Below are 18,623 nucleotides of genomic sequence, written 5' to 3'. Positions count from 1 at the left end.
AATATTTACATCCGCTGTAGTTTTATTTACTGCGATAAAGAAAACAGTTAATACGAGGCAAGGCTTTACGACAGTTCTGTTGGTGTCGCCAAAGCCGTAAACCGTTTTGTCCGACCTGGCAGAGAAGAGAGACATAAGGCCTTAAGGCTTATAAATATATAGACGATGAAAATAGAGTTGATAAAAGGCGCTTTCTTTTTATAGACAGTATTCCAGTCTTCCTCAAGATGATCATTGAAAATGTGGATGCCTTGAAGTCGTGGCTGGCAAAACTCCTGGAGCCTATGTGAGTGCTGAAAATGAAATGACATTTAGCTTGTATGTTAGGTTAGCCGGGTTAGCTCGGCATCAATGGGTCCGTGCTGGGGAGTCGGATGGCAAATATATGCACGAGTTAGCAAGCCACGAGCTGGCCCTTTGTAGAGTAGAAATACTGTTTACTGTAGTTCAGTAAAAACAGTATTATTACTACTAGCTATTAGAATTACTCCCTATTTATTGGGCGCACAACTTTGTTGCGCCTCAGTATCAAATAATTGAACATTAACTTTGAATTAAGATGAATAATGTTATTTTGAACGGTGCTATGTTAGCTAGTTCCCTTAGTTACGTCTCGTTGTTGACATACTTGAAGAAATGTAAAGTGTAGCTTTTAAAATACATATTAAAAGTCAGATTATTGAACAAATTAAATCTTCAGATTGTTGGGGTGATTATGAAAACGGCATACTCCGATTTATAATAAATATGTGTTAAATGAAGAGGGGAAAGAGTGCACGAAGAATAGTAGATTTTTATTATCTTAAATTGCTTAAAAACCTACCTGGTGATTAAAAAACTTGTTTATAATCTTTCATTTTTATCTAGTTTTTGTGTTTCACTGACCAACAAAATGAAAGGGAAAATGGCCAAGCTTCAATCTCAAAGTTTAAGTTTAAACTGAGATTAAATTATGGACTGTTTTTTAGAGATTATACATCTGTTGATGAGGAAAAAATGTCAATGCAAAGAATATTATTTTCACTTTCTGTTATTTATTTGGATCTGCTGTCAAAACTTCCCCTTGATGAGCAGGACTGGTGTAACTACAAACTGTAAAAGTTCTGTTTAAAAATGTTGGTTTTGTTGTTTGTATTTGCAGTATTTTCAGTAATATTTCTTAATATTCAAATTGACAATGTGCTTGAAATGTGTTCTAAAATTCTGGTTTTGTTTTGTATTCCTATTTGAAACCAGTGAGTTCACAGTCTTAACAAGAACAAAAAAACTCAAATAAAAGTTATTTACACCTCTAAGCAAAATAATAATGTATGTTGTATCTAATATAACTCATACAAACATGGTTTAAATGGTTACATTGTCTGTATTTTTGTCTAATTCAAAGCACCGCAGCAATCCTGACCAAAAATAAATGATATTGGAAAGAGAAGGAAAAGAAACGACATGAAGCTTTCTAGTTGTGACATTATCAGCTTCCTCGTAGTCTATCTTGTTACAATCTACAGCTATAAATATAATGGGTAGCATTTATTTTAATATTTTTTTGTGGTTTGACCTTTACAAGATCTGCTCCTCTGCTGCTGTTTCTTATCACTTTATCTGCTGCTCGTTTTGCTATTTTCATTGCTTTGACAGTAGTGCTAAATCTTCATTGACACACAAACATCCTTTTGTCTGACATTTAGAATTGTTGTTTGTTGTGACGGGGTTTTAGGTTCACCATGAAAAACAAAAATAACAATAATAGTTTACGAGATTAAAGTAATAAAATAATGAGAAAAAAGTCATATTTTTAGTTTTTGTCATAAATTCTCTACATTATTCTTGTAAAATGATGACTTTATTCTCATAAATTCAATACTTTATTCTCGTAAAATTACGACTTTTTTCTAAAAATTTTCTACTTTATTCTTGTAATATTATGACTTTTTTTGTCATAAACTTTCAACTTTATTCTTGTAAAATTATAACTTTTTTCTCATAACTTTATTACTTTATTCTTGTAAAATTATGACTAATTTTCTTCTTTATTCTTGTAAAATTAAAACCTTTTTTTCTCATAAGTTGACTACTTTATTTTCATAAAATTTTGACTTTTCGTTTGATATTTTTTTATGTTTTTTTTCTCATGAATGTATATTTTTTTATTTTCATGGTGGTCCTAATACTTTGCTGTAATTAGTCTCATAAACAAATATATTTAAAAAGTTCCTCTTTTAGAAGGCTTGCATTGTTTCTTTACTTCCACTCATAAAACACATACTTTAAAGCTTTGCTTTCTCTCCCCTTTTTTATTAAAATATCCCAAAACTTTTCTTTTGTCATTTAAAGTCAGGTTTTGCTACGTAAACTCCAACAACAGATGTATTCTTCTTATTCCCCGCAGATGTGACGCTGACCCGTCTACCTTGGCGAATTACGTGGTGGCTCTCGTGAAGAAGGACAAACCTGAGAAGGAGCTGAGAGCGCTTTGTGCTGATCAACTCGATGTCTTTCTACAAAAGGGTACGCAGTTCACATCAGATGAGTATGAAGTTAAGAAATGCTTTAGCTAAGCAGGTTCACCCAGAAAAGCATCATCCTTTAACTAAAAGCAGCTAAGGTTTTAGAGTTGAGTAGTTTAAACCTAGTAAAGCAGTGTTTTATTCATTTTGAACATAGAAGCTGGCCTCTCTCTCCACTAGTATTGTGTTACAGTGGAGATAGTCATGCCCGGCTGGTCGGTTGACAGACCAAATTAGCATTTTTCTCTTGAAATGAGGAGGAGAGGGGCCTGAGCAGAATTTAATGCAACAAGTCAGAGTAGATAGTTGAATTTTTTTAAGGGAATTAAACAAAACAAACATTATCCAAACATTATTTGCTGTACTGGTGCAACTTATTGGACCCCAAATGTGGGAGTCCAGAAATATTCTTATGACATTCATTATACGTTCATTAGTTTGAACTGTGTCCATTAGCCAATGTTTTTTTTATTAATATTCTTTTTGTAAAATTTGAAATATTAGTCCTGCTCACAACTCAGAGGTGAATTTCTGATCAACTACTGCCGCTCTGCAGAAACTATCCTAGAAACAACACAAGTTTATTGTTTTTTTGGCAAAAAACGGCTTAATCGGAATTCAAAGTTAACTGGGAACACTTTTACAATAGAACAGAAGATGATCGGAGTGAGACGTTGATTCTCACCAAAATTCCTTTTGTTGACGTTGTTGTTTTTTTGCAGAGACGGTAGGATTTGTTGATAAACTCTTTGAATGCCTGACAACCAAAATCTACCTGGGAAATACTGCACCCAAAGAGGCTCCGAAAGAGGAAGTCAAAGCTCCTGCTGTGAAGACTGAAGGGGAGGAGGTAGTGGTGGTATGTGCTCTTATTCAACTATGAGCATACAAATACATTCAAATCACATTTAGATTGACACTTTGGGAATTAGTGCTTTAAAGGAGAGGATTTGCTTTTGATTTTCTGTCTAGTTGACTGTGACTCATGTTTTCCTTCAGACTGAAGCTTCAGAGGAGGAGAGAGAAAACCGGCGCAGAAGAAGTCCTTTAAGAAATCGCACAGAATTCAACGACTCCAGGTATGGATGTTGATCCATCTACACAGGTTCTTTAGGGAAATGTACTAAAAAAAGTCTTAAAGTTGGTACATTTTTTTTCCAAATGTACAATTTAAAATCACTACAATTTTTAAAACCTGTCAAAAGTGCCAGCCTGACTGTTGCATCTGAAACACAGGAGCCGGGACGACCGGAGACGGGATGAACGCAAACGCCGTGACTTTGAGCGGCAAGGTAAAGGCAGCGGCGGCGGCGGCGACTCCCACCGCGATCGAGAGCGACACGAGCGCCGCAGGGGGAGCCCCCGTGGGAGGAGCTACAGCCGGAGCCGGAGCAGGAGCGGCAGCCGAGGAAAAAGCAGGGACAGGGAGCACAGAGGAGGCAGAGGTAAGGCAGCTCTCCCCCTGCAGCCAATGAGAGCAGCACAGGGGATTAGAGCCAGGTGTACCAGGTGAGCTGTGCATTAGTGATGTACCAAAGCTGCTGGAGACGACCTGTTTAAGGAGATCCGAGAGAACTTTTTTTTTGTATCTTTTAAATTTTCTTCAGTATTAATAGAGTTTTAAAAAAAAAAAAAAAACTAAGAAAGGATGTGGACAGCTTTGCCACCGCATCATTGGGGATTTAACAACCAGGGTTGGAATTGGCCGTACTATCCACAAGGTTAATCAACGCTGCTTTAAAAAAAAAAAATCTCTATATCCTTTTATGAAGTTTCCTGTCTCCTCTTGAACAGACTTCAAGTCGAAGTTCGAGGTGGAACGGAAGGACCCGGACGGCTACAACTCTTCGGCCACATCCCAGCAGCAGCACCCCTCGCCTCTCCTGCCGCTCCCTACGCCTCCACACCCCTTCCCCTCCTCGTCCTCCGCCGGAGCCCCCGGAGCTGGAGGTGTTCCCGTGGCAACGTCGGCTCACATCCCCGACAGCACCACGGACAGCTGGTCAGGCTACTACGCCGCTCAGAGGAAAGATGGGGTCGGCAAGCCGTTTAGCAACAAGGGGGCCTCACTCAAGCAGCGCTGCAGGGATTATGACGGTAGGAGCTCGCCTACAGTTTCACTTTTTCTGATTTTACTTCAAGTTTGTCAAATTCAAAGGGATTTGGATGACTTTTTATACAATAATATGGTCATTATGAGGTTTTTTATTTGTTTTGCTCCCACAAGCTTTTTACTTGCTTGTTTAATGTCTTCACTAATGACCACTGTTTAGTAGTGAGTCCCATGTCCCCAGTGGACAGCAGCAAAGCAAGCAGACACTCAAGAGACTTTAAACTTAACCCCCCATCCCTAAAGCCCTCTGCTTCACTGGAGCTTCTGTCTTAATGAGGCTGTTGGGTAAATGCAGGATCTGAGTTTTTATTTATTTATTTAATCCTAATTGTTCATGTTATTACAGCCCCTTTTTTACTCAATACAAATGTATTCAAATATATTTAACTAATCAAAGTTTTTATTGACTTAATGTCTTATTTATAGGGCTAGGTTAATAAAATGGATTAATCTATCTAAGCTTTATAGTTCAAATATCAATTTATAAAAGTAGAGATTGATTTAACACTTTAATCTGAAGTCCACTAGCTTGATGCTAATGTATAATGGGATTTTCCATAGGACGGCTAATGCTAACTTTTGGTCGACCTAAACCCACTAAAGTAACATCTTCATTTACTCACAGGCATGAAGTTTCCAAACTCTTTTAAGGAAATATTTTTTAAAGTAACCATTTGTGGCCTAAATCAGGGGTCCCCAAACTCCACATTTGGCCCCGCCCCCAAACAATATCAGAGACCCATTTTTTTTAATATATATTTTTATATATTGTATTTGTAGGTTTAATTTTTGAAATATTTTAGTATTATTTTTTCTGTGAAGATTACAGAAAGTGATTATTCAAATGTGTTTATGTGTAGCACTCTGGAAAAACACAGTTGCTTATGTTTAGACACACCCTGTGAAACTGACCCGGCTACACATCAGAAAAGAAAACGGTTATGTGGCCCTCAGAAGAAAAAGTTTGGAGACCCCTGGTCTAAATCACAATTGTTTTGCTCATACTTTCTTCTTCTTCTGGAATAATGTGCTAATATGTGCTATAGCACAATCGCCACCTAGTGGCCAAACTGAAACGCCCTCCAGGAGAAGCAGAACAATTGTTGGAGCTTCTCAGTTTGAGAATCCGTGTAACACTGTATGTATTAATAATCTCATTATCATTTTACAAATACATTTTACAGTATGAACTGTATTATATTAATATAAAACTATTGAAAACATTTATAGATTATTAGTGTATTTCTAAACAAATGTGTCTAAATCTGTAAACTCAAAATTGAATTGAATCGAATTAAGTGGATTGAAAGAATTACAAAAAAAATATCTCAATCAAATTGATTATTAAAATCATAGGTGATACTCAGCCTTACTTATTTGTCATGTCATTTTATATTTTCCTCAAACAGAAAAAGGATTTTGTGTCCGCGGCGACCTTTGTCTCTTCGACCACGGCAACGACCCCCTCATCGTCGACGATGTCAATTTACCCAATATGATTCCCTTCCCGCCACCGCCAGTCATGCCTCCCCCTGGACTACCCATGCCGCCACTCCCAGAGCCTCCCCCCTCCCTCCGAATGCCATCAATGCCACCCTATGGCCACCCGCCGCCCGGCGTCTTCCCAATGCCCAGTGAGTAGAAATGTTAAAAGGATGCCAAAATATTGATCCGATGCAAAATTCTTTCACAGGTTGATGACTATAATTACATTTTGAACCAGTCTGATTATAAATGTTTTTTTTTTCATTTCAAAATCAAATAATGAAAACAGTTTTTCTACAAATTGTTAAAATTTTGAATTTTTAGTAGTATAATTAGGGATTCTTACATTTAAGAAGCCTTTTTGTTTCCTCAAACAGTACCAAACCTCATCTTAGAGGGACATGCATCAAAAGATTCAATGATTTTACATTTTTTCCTGAACATACTGTCATTGTTTTCTTCTTATAAAACCCCTTAATTCTGCTATTTAATTTTATGGAATAATGAAAGTGAAAGTTTTCTCCTCAAGAGCAGAAATCTTAAATTATTTGTTTTCTCACAATGTTTGTCCTCATATAGTTTCATGTTGTTGAATAAATCCTGTTTGCAGCTCTAATACTTCAGCACTTACGTTTTGTCTCCCTCAGGACCCCCACTAATACCTACCAGTGGGATCGACACCCCGAATCACCAGTCTGCAGTCACGTCGTCTCCTCTCATCGGACCACCTTTGGTTGGGCTTCGACCTACTCTTCCTCCTCCTCCTCCTCCTCCGCCTCCTCAGCCTCCCTCTTCATCCTCCACTGTGTCTCTTCGTCCACAATATGTTCAGTCTGAATGTAAGCAGAGGATTTTGCTGTTCAGAATGAGTCTGTTTGAGGACTAATTTTAATGTGTTTGCGCTTTTTGATCTGCTTCAGTTGAAGACTTGGTTTCCTTTGTAAAAATTTTTTTTTTTGTAAGGGATGCAGTAACAGTTGTTCACCAGCGGGTGGTGCTATTCGTTAAGAATATCTGTGTAGTTTTCTAGTGGCTTAATGTGCTAATCCCCAATACTTACAATCATTTAAAATATTTTTTTCATTTATAATTTTTTTTATCTTATTAAAAAAACATTATTTTGATGATCCTGTATAGATTCAAGACTCCAAGTAATTTTTCAAAATGCTTTTTTCCCCACATTTTAATACTTTAAAAATATTTATTTATCAAATATAAACCTATATTATTGTATAACATATGTGCTTCTGCTTGTTTTACACATTAGATAATTACGATCCTGAAGGCTACAACCCTGAATCTCCGGGCCTGACGGCTCCAGGTCCAAACTCGTACCGGCAGTTTATTCCCCGGGTGCAGAGCCAGCGGCCCAACCTCATCGGGCTGACGTCCAGCGAAGGGCAGGTCTCCAGAGGTAACGGCTGCAGTCGTCTGAGCTAAAATCAGTCTTTTCGGACAGTACAGGTTCATGAAGGAGTTCACAATTATCTTTTTTTTTGTGTTACGTGGAATGCTTAGCCGCTAACATAGTGATCCAGACGGAGCCGGCGACCGGAGTCGGCGCTCCTGGAGCGAACACGTCGCGTTTCAACTCGGAACAGGACAGCAGGAAGAGGTCCATGGGGGCCATTACAGCGGAAGGACCCGCCATTAAAAAGCCTTGGATGGAAAAGTAAGGAGAACAGGGTTCCCGCGGGGTCTTAAACAGTCTTAAAATCATTGAATTTATGAATTTGGAAATAATGCCTAAAAAAGTCTTAAATTTAACCTGAAGAAGCTTATAGGAACCTGGGGAGAAGTGGGGAGCTTTATGTAAAACTGCAACTTCAAGGGGCTCACTTTGCTTATTAATCCGTATTTAAAGGTATCTTAAGCCGAGAGACTCATCAGGTATTAGGGAACTTCAGGATGAGTCTGTGGATGAAGCTGCATTTGACCCTTGACCTCTCATATGGAAGCATTATTTTGTTTCTTTCCTCTCGTTTTCTATTTACTTTCATTTCAAAATGCCTAAATTTAAGTCTTTGTAAGTTTTTAAATTAATTATAATGATTATGTTTGCATCTTTTTTAAAGGTTTTCTCTCTGATAGTGATTGTAACATTGTAAGCAGAAACATCTCAATTTTTTGTTGTTTCAGGTCCAACTTCAATAATCGTCACAAGGGGATTTTTCCAAAGAGAAATTACTATGTGAACACAAAGCTGGAGGTGCGGCGGATCCCCCCGGAGCTCAACAACATCACCAAACTCAACGAGCATTTTAGCAAGTTTGGAACCATCGTCAACATTCAGGTAGAGCTCATTCACAAAGTTACGAACGAGTTTGAAGCAGGTCAGGAGAAGGATGTGACCATAAACTCTATTTAAAATACTGTTCTTTTTTGTAATCAAGGTCGTGTTCGGTGGAGATCCAAGAGCAGCGCTGATCCAGTACACAAAGAACGAAGAAGCCAGGCGGGCCATATCCAGCATCGAGGCGGTGCTGGACAATCGCTTTATCTGTGTGTATTGGCACAGAGAGCCAGACGCCAATCCCACTGGCCTCCAACAGCAGGAGCAGAGTTTAGGAAACCAGGGACCTGGGGCCGCCGCGGGCCAGGGGCTCCAGCACATGCATAAGGTAAGCATGAACCACTCAAACACAGAAAACGTCCTTTTTTCTTTTTTTGCACTTGTACATTTTTTTATTCTTAATTTATGTCGCTGTAGGGGATCAAGCAGCACAATCCAGCTACATATGTGTTAAACAAAATCCCACCTAAGCATCAGCAGAACGCTGCAGCTGGACCCACCAACCCTCCAAAGACAGACATGTTGACTCCGACCTCTGACACCACCGCTGCTGTATGTTTCTGATTTATACTCGCATACAAACATAGCACAGTCAGAATGCCTTTCTTTGTTGTTAAACTAGTTTTGGAGCTGCTGGTTGTTTCAGTTATCTACATTTTGCACCTCCTCTTTATGACCCATAGGTGGCGCCTGTTCACACAAACACCCAGAAGGGGCCCTACACATCCACGGGTCTGAAGCCCTCCTCGAAGAGCCTAGGGAAAACGGGAAAAGCTCTGGAAGCACAAGAAGCTCTCAAGAAGAAGCAGGTATGTTTATAGACTGACTTTTGTGTTTTGTTTATTAAGAAAAAAAATACTGACAATTTTGACCGTTTTTCTTTTTTAGGAGGCAATGAAACTCCAACAGGACATGAGAAAGAAGAAACAGGAGATGTTAAAAACGCAAATTGAATGTCAGAAAGTAAGGGCGTTTTCTCCTAAGAGTCTTCATGGTTTTCTTTTAATGATTTCTTTGTGGATTTATCTCATTTTTATGTATTTTTTTTTAACTTTTGTTTCTTTTAGGTGCTGATAAACCGACTGGAGAAAAACCGAAGCATGAAGCCTGAGGAGAGAGCCAACATAATGAAAACCCTGAAGGAGCTAACGGAGAAGATCACCCAGCTGCAGAATGAAATGAACCCGGCCTCCCAGGTCTCAAGTGTTAAGACCAGCCCCAACCAGCCCAAAACCAAAACGGATGTGAGTTCACAAATGAGGGCTTATGAGTAAAAATGTAGAACTGAGATTGTAGAAAAATGTGTTTGTAGGTTAAAGTAGCAGAAGTAGAACTTTTTTTAAATGTTATAATCAATGATCCTTCACGTTTTTGCAGAATTGTAGTTTTTTCACAGATGCATCCATTTATTATTTTAAAAACCTTTACAGAAGTTCTTAAATATATATATATATATATATATATATATATACGTATATTGTTTAAGCTTTCCTCACTACTCCATAACTATTTTTTTTGTTTCTCTTTAGACCCACAAGGAATTGTTGGATGCTGAGCTGGAGATTCACAAAAAGATGAGCTCTGGAGAAGACACAACAGACCTCAAGAGGAAACTGGGTCAGCTGCAGGTGGAGGTAAAACACTCACACGCTTTAACCATGCACCCCCCCCACCCCACACACACCGACTGCCCGTAAATGCCACCCTCACAGCAGAGCCTAAATCTGCTGCAGCTAAGAATCTTATCAGTGACGTATGATCTGAAGAGATACCCTGCACTGCAACCGCGTCTCTGAAAAGCGCCGCAGGATTAGACTGACAGCATCTTTGCATCTTCAGCTCTTTTCTCGAGAGCCAATTTGAAGGAAGTGATACCAAGAAATGTCTGAGGAAGTTGGCAGATCAGATTGTTGTTTTTCTGCTGAAAGGGAAGATTGAAGAAACAATATTAATGCAGCTAAAACTCTTTTGAAAAATGAATAAAGACAACATCTGAGCATTTCTCTGTGATTATAAAACTCTCCACGATCTCTTCTTTTCAAGGTTTTGATAGTGCAGCTCCCATTAATGCTAATGAGGATCCATTATGTATGTAATCGTCAGTCACCACACCATGTTTTATTAGATTTGTAGAAAAATGATCTTGTTGGCCTGATAGATTTTTAGTTGTAAAAAATTGGAGATTTTGCCTCTTCCATCGTTTAGTCTGTGGGGTTCTGCAGGGCTTTGGTCTTAGACCTATAGTTTTTCATTTTGATTTCAAATTGGTTTTAAACAGCTTTTCTAAGTTCAGTTATCAAAATTAAAGTTAACCACAGAAGTAAATGGAAGCCCCCTAGTGGTCTGCTGAAGAACCAACCGGAATTGAGTAACTTTTGTGTTTTAAGGCATCCAAGACAAAAATAGACTGTATCATGCAACTCTAAATGTAATATGGAGCCACAGTCATGTTGTATTTTTGAAGTGTTGTAATCAAAGTCGAGCCTTAAACTCATCTGACGTGTCGCCATAAGACTGAAAATGTGCTGTGCGTCCAAAACAACTGAGTTAAAAAAAATGTAATTAATTTATAAATTTACTTTAATATTGCCAACATATATATTTTTATAAAAATAAGTAATAGTAAAAATGGTGGCACACTTTGATCAAATGATGGATTTTATTTCTTGCTTTTACTCTCAAACACCAGGGGGCAGAAGAGAGCGATTCAGCTTAATAAATTATTGGCAAAAAGAAGCCAGGACGGCCTTGATGAGAGTCTGACATTCTCAACACCACAGAAAACTGTCAATTTTTCACTGTTGAATTGTAAATTGCAAAATGCATTTGAATTTGAATCCCATGAATATTTAAAATATAAAGGATTTTGCTTTTATTTGACATTTTCTTTTGGAAAATAAAATATAATTGCATTCCAAATTGCTGAACGCATTTTGAAGTTGCATTCATAGTCAATTGAGAATTATCACTTTGAATTATGGGTAATAAAAAGGCATGAATCACTTTTTTTATTGACATATGGGAAATGCATATTTTCTTTAAAATCGTGATGACCACGGCGTGTTTTCGGTAAGCAGTGCTGGTATTTAAAAATGTCCCCGCTTTTAGCCCCAGGGTTCTTAATTAGCTTGTTGATAAAAAATTGAAGGCCCAGCGCTTCTCCCACTTCTCCATCCATCATAGCCCCCACTCTCCTTCTGCACATTAAACTGCAACCACTTACGCAAGCCCAGAGGAGCGGCCGCTGAGGAAGCCGAATCAGAGACATCAGTCGCGGCGCTGACGAAACCCCCTACTCATTAAAGTTTGAGCCGCCGCGCTGCATAGGAGAGTCACAGAATGACAATTAAAGAGCGAGACGAATGGAGGAGAGGGCGACCGGGAGGGTGTCGAGTCGTTAAGAGGTGCGACGTGGCGTTAAAATATGGAGGAGTGACAACTAAAGAGACTGACACATCAAAAGATGGCAGCTGAACATGTGGAGAACTCATCACATAAGTTTGCAGTGCAGAAAATATCCAGATGAAAAGTTTGACTGTAGTACGAGATTCATACTCCTCGTCTGTCTTTATTCAGGCGACACGTCTGGGTCTAATCCGGCCCCCGGCGGGTCGAGGCCGGGGCCGAGGAAAGATGCTGTCCGGGCCCGGTGCGATGCACGGAGGCCGAGGCAGACGGGACATGGCGGCTCGAGGCGGCTTGGTGAACCGCATGGTGATCGACCACAGACCCAGAGCGCTGGTCATTTTGGGCGTCACACAGGAAGAGAAGGAGGAGCTTAAGCTGCATTTTGTGGTGAGAATTTTATTGTTTTTTTCAATAGAGCTTTTGCTTAAATAGATTTTGTTAACCCCTTAACCGGAGCTGTGTCTGCAAACACCTAAATGACACACAATCAATCAGCTGATTTTGACGTAGAGGATAAAAAAGTCTTACGATTGCAACAAATTACTAATGTAAAGTGTTAAATAATGACACAAAAATAATTTTCTCCACTTCAGGTATTCCTTGAATTACAAGATTTGCATAAACTGTTATGGTGCATTCACACCGGATTATTAGATATCACAATACCGATATATATCACGATATACCACAGAGTAAATTTTAGGGAATTCTATAAAAAAATTGACAAAAATATCATTACTTAGTTTTCCCTGACTGTATTTAATCAAGTAACATGTAATTGAATAGTTAGAAATGAGAAAAATTTTTTTAAGTGCACAACAGTTTCAAGTTTAATAATGGGAAAACACATTTTTGTAGAAAAGTTCACCAATAAAAATAAACAAATAAAAACGATAGAGAAATGACACGATAGACACTTTTCTGTCGCCCATACGATGTATCGTCATATTGCCCAGCACTAGTCTCCAGTGTTGTGCTGAGGTTCGTCCCCCCGCCAGAATGTGTTTCCCCGGTTTCAGACATCACTGATTTGCTTTTTAACAATCATGTTCTGTCCCAAAAATTATAAGAAGATGGTGGATGATTACAATATACTTTATTCTGGTGCTTTATTGTCATAGTTGCATTTTCAATGTAAAAAAACGACAGCTTTTGTTGAAAAAGGAAAAAAACAACCTTTGTTTGAGTGATTTAGGATAAGAAATGTGATTTATGAAAGTTACTTTGTGATGAAAGCAGTTAGAAACTGACAATTATCAAATATCTGTTGTTTCTACTGCAAATTATTGGGGGGCAGAGATTGTGGCTGGCTGGATCAGCAGTGGGCTGACAGAATCCGCGTCCCCCGTCGCTTTTGTAGAATATTTAGTAAAAAAAAAGAATCAAAACATGACAGTGAACTCATAAAAGCCCCAGAATAAAATCTGTCGCTTTTTCTTATGCTTTTTGAGACAAAATATGACTGTAACGAAACAAATCAATGATGTCTGAGACTGGGGATACACATTCTGGCAGGGAGAACGTAGCTTAGCACAACACCTGCAACCCAGCGGGTGAATTTGCACCCTTTGATCAAGTCACTGAAAATGTTATGCGCCCAAAGTTGAGTCCTAAAGACCTCGGCTCACATCCGTACATTGACTTTACATTGAAATGCGATGTCCCTGCTGCTGGCGAGAATCCACATTTCAAGGAGTTACGGTTGTTGAAATAATAATATCAGAGCTAAAGCTCCTTGGCATAAAAGGGTTAAATTACAGACATTTTAAAGATCTAACTGATGATCCTCTGTTTTTAAGAAATTTGGAGAAGTTGAAGAACTCGGAGATCAAGATTCCAACAGCCTCATCCTGACCTTTAGGACAAGAAGCGAAGCGGAGAACGTAAATAAAAACTCATCCTTCCACTTTAATATTCTTATTTTTTAGTCGGAGGAGGCTGTTATTTATGTTTCTTGTTTTTTCCAGGCGGCTAATCAAGGAGCAAAGTTCAAAGGTCGCACACTACAAATATCCTGGTACAAACCTAAAACGCCCTCGGTTACGACCGAACCCGAGGAGGAAGAAGCTAAAGACGAGGACAGCACGGTACGAGAGGTCGCACATCTTCACTCATTTAGCAACACTCAGGGCAGAAGATGGGGAAAGCAGAATATTTAACCAGTGAAAGTTTTAATTGAATTTTCTGTTTTTTATTTCTTTTTTTTTGCTGGTACACTTCTTTAAAGCTCTGCTAAATCTTTTAGTGTGACTCCCAATGGAAAATCAAGCTAAGCCTCTAAGTACTAAGAGCTTCTTAGCCCCATGAGTGAAGCAGGTGAAGTTTCTTTCACGGGTTTGGAGACTTTTAAAGCTACTTTGACCACATTTGATTTGTTTTCTGTTAGGTTTTCCTTTAAAATTAGGCAGAAAAAATAAGTTTTCGCATTTAGTGCTGACTGAACTGTTTCCTTTGAACAGAAGGACGCAGGCTCGTACCTGCCAGGCGAGGACAGAGACGAAGAGGAAGAGGAGGAAGACGACGATGAAGACGATGAGAACGAGAGTCGATCTTGGAGACGATAAAAGAAAAAAAAACACACAAATTGGATTCTACCCATAGAGAAGAACACAAATTTTCCTTTTTACAGTAAACTTCCACATAAATCAAAGGCTTTATTTCATGGTTCCTCCCAAAAAACACAAAAACTTGGAGGTCAATACCCCTTCTTTCACAAAAACATCTCACTTTTGATGAGAAAAATTAATGTTGAGTTGTTCTTATAGATGGAAAAATTTATGTAAGTTTTAGTGTGCTTACCAGATGATTAATATCAGTAATGCACAACATTTGTGTCTACTGTGAATAGGTATTTTTATACATACTGTATTGAAGCTCTTTTCTCACAGGTTTTTGTAAAAAGAAAATAAAATCTCGTCCTCCGTTCAGGGACAGCCATTCCATCACCAGTAAACCGTTCTCTTTTGCCTCCAGAGAGATTTATTTTTCCACTGCATCAATATCGACATTCATTTTTAGGCTCCAAATTGCTAAAAGATTGACTTATTTTTCCCTTCTAGCGACTCAGATTTTTGTTGCATCCACCCATCATTACCGAACAGTGTACCGTTAAAGCCAGTGCTGGCACGGATACAGTGCAATAGGTTGACAAACAATGTTTACGGATATCCATTTGCATCGCCGGTGTTCTAGAAATCTGCAACACTTTTGACCTGCTGTGGTTCTGCGAAGAGCCCGGCGGTAAGACGAAAATAAAGGCATCCATAGACAGGTGTTTGAATGTAATACTGGACAGTGGATTTTAATATAAACTTAATATGTATAAACATTTCTTTGCCTTACTCGGTCAGCAAATTGCTGAGTTTTTACAGGATTTTTTGTGATTTACTTTTGTAAATTTTGTAAATGCTTGAAAGAGAATCTTTTTCTCCCTTAACGTTGTGTTTCTGTCATTTCTTGGAAATGGTCGTATCAGGTCGATGAGGTCAAGCATGAATGCTTAACTACTTTTTTTTGCAAGAGTGTAATATTTATGTTAAACTGTCCTTTTTTTTTTATTTACCTTTTTTTTCCAAAATTGTGGAGAACACTGTTTAAAAAAATCCCCTGAGATTTCTGAACCAATTTCATTTAACACTGGTGCAGCTTTCTGTCACTTTGAATACTAATTCAGTTGTTTATACACCACTCGGTTAGTACAATCACAAAGAACTGAAAGATTTCGTTTATTTAAAGGTGATGAGTCCCAAATTCAATTAGAGCTTTACAAAACACCATATTGTACAGACTTGTTTTTTAATTATTTGTTTACTAGTCAAAGTGGTTTTAAAAGAAGCCAATAGAGTTTCACATTTAAGTCTGTAGCAGTCTTTACTTTATCTTGACAAAAGTGATGTACACAACACAAACCCACGCTTCTTATTGTTTTCTTTTTACTTCTGAGCACACCTGTAGATATTTTTTTTTCCATTTTTTTTTTTAGGGTTGATCAACTTATCTTTAAGATTTAGAACTTGTTTTTTTAAGTAAAGTCATAGGCAGGTTTAAGTGACAAACCTAAGATGTGGACTTAGTGTCTCATTTCCACTTTTTATTTTCTTGTTTGTACTGTCCTCTGTATGCTACTATGACACGATAGTTCCAAATGTATAAAATGTTTATTGGATAATAGTTTTTGGATTTGTTACTGTTTATATTTGCAGGATGTGGATGTATTTTCTTGATGTAATTTTGTTTGTAAAAAAATGGATTTCTAATTTACTAGCATGTTTGCTTTTGCCAATAAAGAGAGGAATGGGGTGCTTGTAAGATGAGGAAAAAAAAGAAGAAAAATCAAATTGGATTATGGAAAGAAGGAAAAAAAGAGCCAAATTTAAAAGGAAAAAATAAAAAAAAGATTTCAGATGAGAGAAAAAAAAAATGCAAGCAAAAGCATTCCACAAACTATTGTTTAAAATGATGTGTGGTCTCCTTCATTTGTCACGCTTTCATATTCCATCAGCAGTTCATTTAAAAAGTTAGTAGCTGTAGCTTCATTTCTGGAACACAAACACATATTTGTTCTTATGGTACTTTTAAATTTCACATAAATTTTGAATTAACAACTTAGCTTTTTTAAATGCAATTCCTCACATTTTTGGCACACTTTAAAACCTTTGTATCAAAACGTTCAGCATGTTAAGGACGTCAATACTGAGATTTTTTAAGGCAAATTTTGAGTTTAGCTAATATTTAGGCAGAATGCTAATGTTTTTGGACAGTTTAGCATCTTTAATGAGGTCTTTTGGGCTAATCCTGGGTTAAGCTAGTATTTTAGCAACATGCTAGCTTTTTGGCTGATTTGGCACCTACTGAGAATGTTTTTTGGGGGGTGGGGAGGGAGGTTAGCTAATATTTGAGCAAAATGCTCACTTTTTTGGCTAATTCTGAGTTCATACCGTTACATATTTTTAAATTTTACATAATTTTTCAAGAAATTCTTCAAATTCTTCATGCACTTAATGCAAAATCTGCAACTTTAAGCTTTTTTGCAATTTTAGCAGTATGCTAATAGCTTTAGCATTTTCAGCAAATCCCTTTAGCAATTACAGCAAATTGTTCTCAGCATATTCAGCAAAAAGCGTTCACACTAACATTATTGCAGGTAATGCAACTTTTCTAGTTTACTTTGGGATAATTAAAGTATTTTTATCTTAAAAAAAAAAACTAGAAAGGCAATTGAAAAGAGTTTTATCTGTCATTGTTTGTGCTATTTTGGGGGGTCCAGATGACACCACTCTTATATTGAAGATTTATCCCTTCCATGACCAAGGTGGAAAGGCTTTTATGTCTGCCATGGACACTAGTGAAAATCAAAAATCATTAGAAAAATAAAAAGTTTAGCACACTGTCTTCTAGCTGTGAGGCAAGATCACTAACCGAACCACCACGCCGTCATGCAGCTCATTTTATATCCCATGATCTGATATGTTCTGATTTTTTTTAACTGATTTAAAAACTAACTTAATTCATTTAATTATAATGCATAACATCAATACAATACAAAATGAAATAACTGTTAATAAATGAAAAGGAGCAGAAAGAAGAAAACTTAGATAATCTGTCTCTTATTCTAAATCTACAAAAGAAAATGAAACGACATCAAACACAGAATGTATTAAAGTTTAGATTTTACAGGAGAAAGAAAATAAAATAATGATCTGATTTATAAACATATATATTATAAATATAATCTTCAGTGTATTATTGTCATTTTCCTACACAAAATAAACATTTTATGTACAAATCCCAAGTAAAAAAGCACATACCATAAAAGTGTTTTAATACAGACTTTCAAAATAAACACTGAAAAAACAAGCATTTTAGAAATAAATCAAAATATTTACTAAAATGAACTTAAAATAGCAAAAAATATTCAAGTCACTAAGACATTTAAAAAAAAACTTTTGATGAGATTATTCTTCTTGCAAGACAATAAAATAAGAAATTTATGAAATGTATGAAACACCTTTACACTTACAGATCAAATATGAATAGAATAGAATAGAATAGAATAGAATAGAATAGAATAGAATAGAATAGAATAGAATAGAATAGAATAAAAGTTAGCAGTAACTTCTTTGTGCAAAAAATGCAAAAACAAGATATATTAATAATAATAATAAGGTACCATTTTCTGTCTGCATTTCGGGCTGAGACAGCTCTGTTTTGACTTGTACCATCTCCCAGAAGGCAACAGGTCGAGTAGGTGATCTCTGCGGTGAAATCTGTCTTTGGTGACGCTTTGGTTTTTCTTCAGACAGCAGTAGATGTGGAGCAGAGGGAGCAGAGAGCAGTCGGGGATTTTTTTCTGCTGACCTCTTCTTCTCTTCCTCTGTGCAGCTGGAGGACCACACTCTCTAGAGGTAAAAGGTCACCAGCTGCTGGGTGTATGGGTTCTCTCATCTCTGTACTTCCAGCAAATGCCTAAAGTTAGACTCCTTATATAATTAATTCTGTTGTTATTTTGCTAGAAACACTTGTGACAGCGGTGGATGGTGAGACAGCATTTAGACAACACGATGGCAGATTGGGATTGCTGCAGATGAGAGGGTGAAGAGAAAGACCAAAAATATCCCAAAGCTCTTTACAAAACACATTAGTTCAAATCTTCAGGGGAAGCAAAGCACAGATGACAAGTTGTCAAAAGTGAGCGGAGAATTTGTGAGTGTTCTGAGACGCAGCCATTCCAAAAGAGAGCAGTCAGGAGGACGCAAAAGCAAAGTTCCTCCAGGAGAATCTTGTTTTACTTTTTTTTTTTACCTTTTCCATTCAATGCAAA

At 37.4% G+C, this 18,623-nt stretch overlaps 1 protein-coding gene across 1 annotated transcript; it reads left to right on the top strand.

The window, feature by feature from the left end:
- Window positions 1-21: 21 nt before the first annotated feature.
- On the top strand, window positions 22-16,259 carry rbm27 (RNA binding motif protein 27). The gene is made up of 21 exons (XM_024263546.2): window positions 22-286; window positions 2,387-2,505; window positions 3,227-3,363; window positions 3,504-3,583; window positions 3,741-3,949; window positions 4,299-4,601; window positions 6,027-6,251; window positions 6,750-6,941; window positions 7,370-7,516; window positions 7,621-7,774; window positions 8,242-8,395; window positions 8,496-8,723; window positions 8,813-8,947; window positions 9,079-9,204; window positions 9,284-9,358; window positions 9,463-9,639; window positions 9,925-10,029; window positions 11,972-12,190; window positions 13,603-13,686; window positions 13,771-13,890; window positions 14,263-16,259. Exons 1-21 carry the CDS (start codon window positions 228-230, stop codon window positions 14,365-14,367), a joined length of 3,153 nt encoding a protein of 1,050 aa, XP_024119314.1. The 5' UTR covers window positions 22-227; the 3' UTR covers window positions 14,368-16,259.
- Window positions 16,260-18,623: the final 2,364 nt, after the last annotated feature.

This window comes from Oryzias melastigma, linkage group LG14 (genome assembly GCF_002922805.2).
Source record: "Oryzias melastigma strain HK-1 linkage group LG14, ASM292280v2, whole genome shotgun sequence".
NCBI classification, from domain to species: Eukaryota; Metazoa; Chordata; class Actinopteri; order Beloniformes; family Adrianichthyidae; genus Oryzias; species Oryzias melastigma.
Note: the sequence above shows the minus strand (reverse complement) of the source record. Positions and strands in the feature narration are given on the sequence as shown.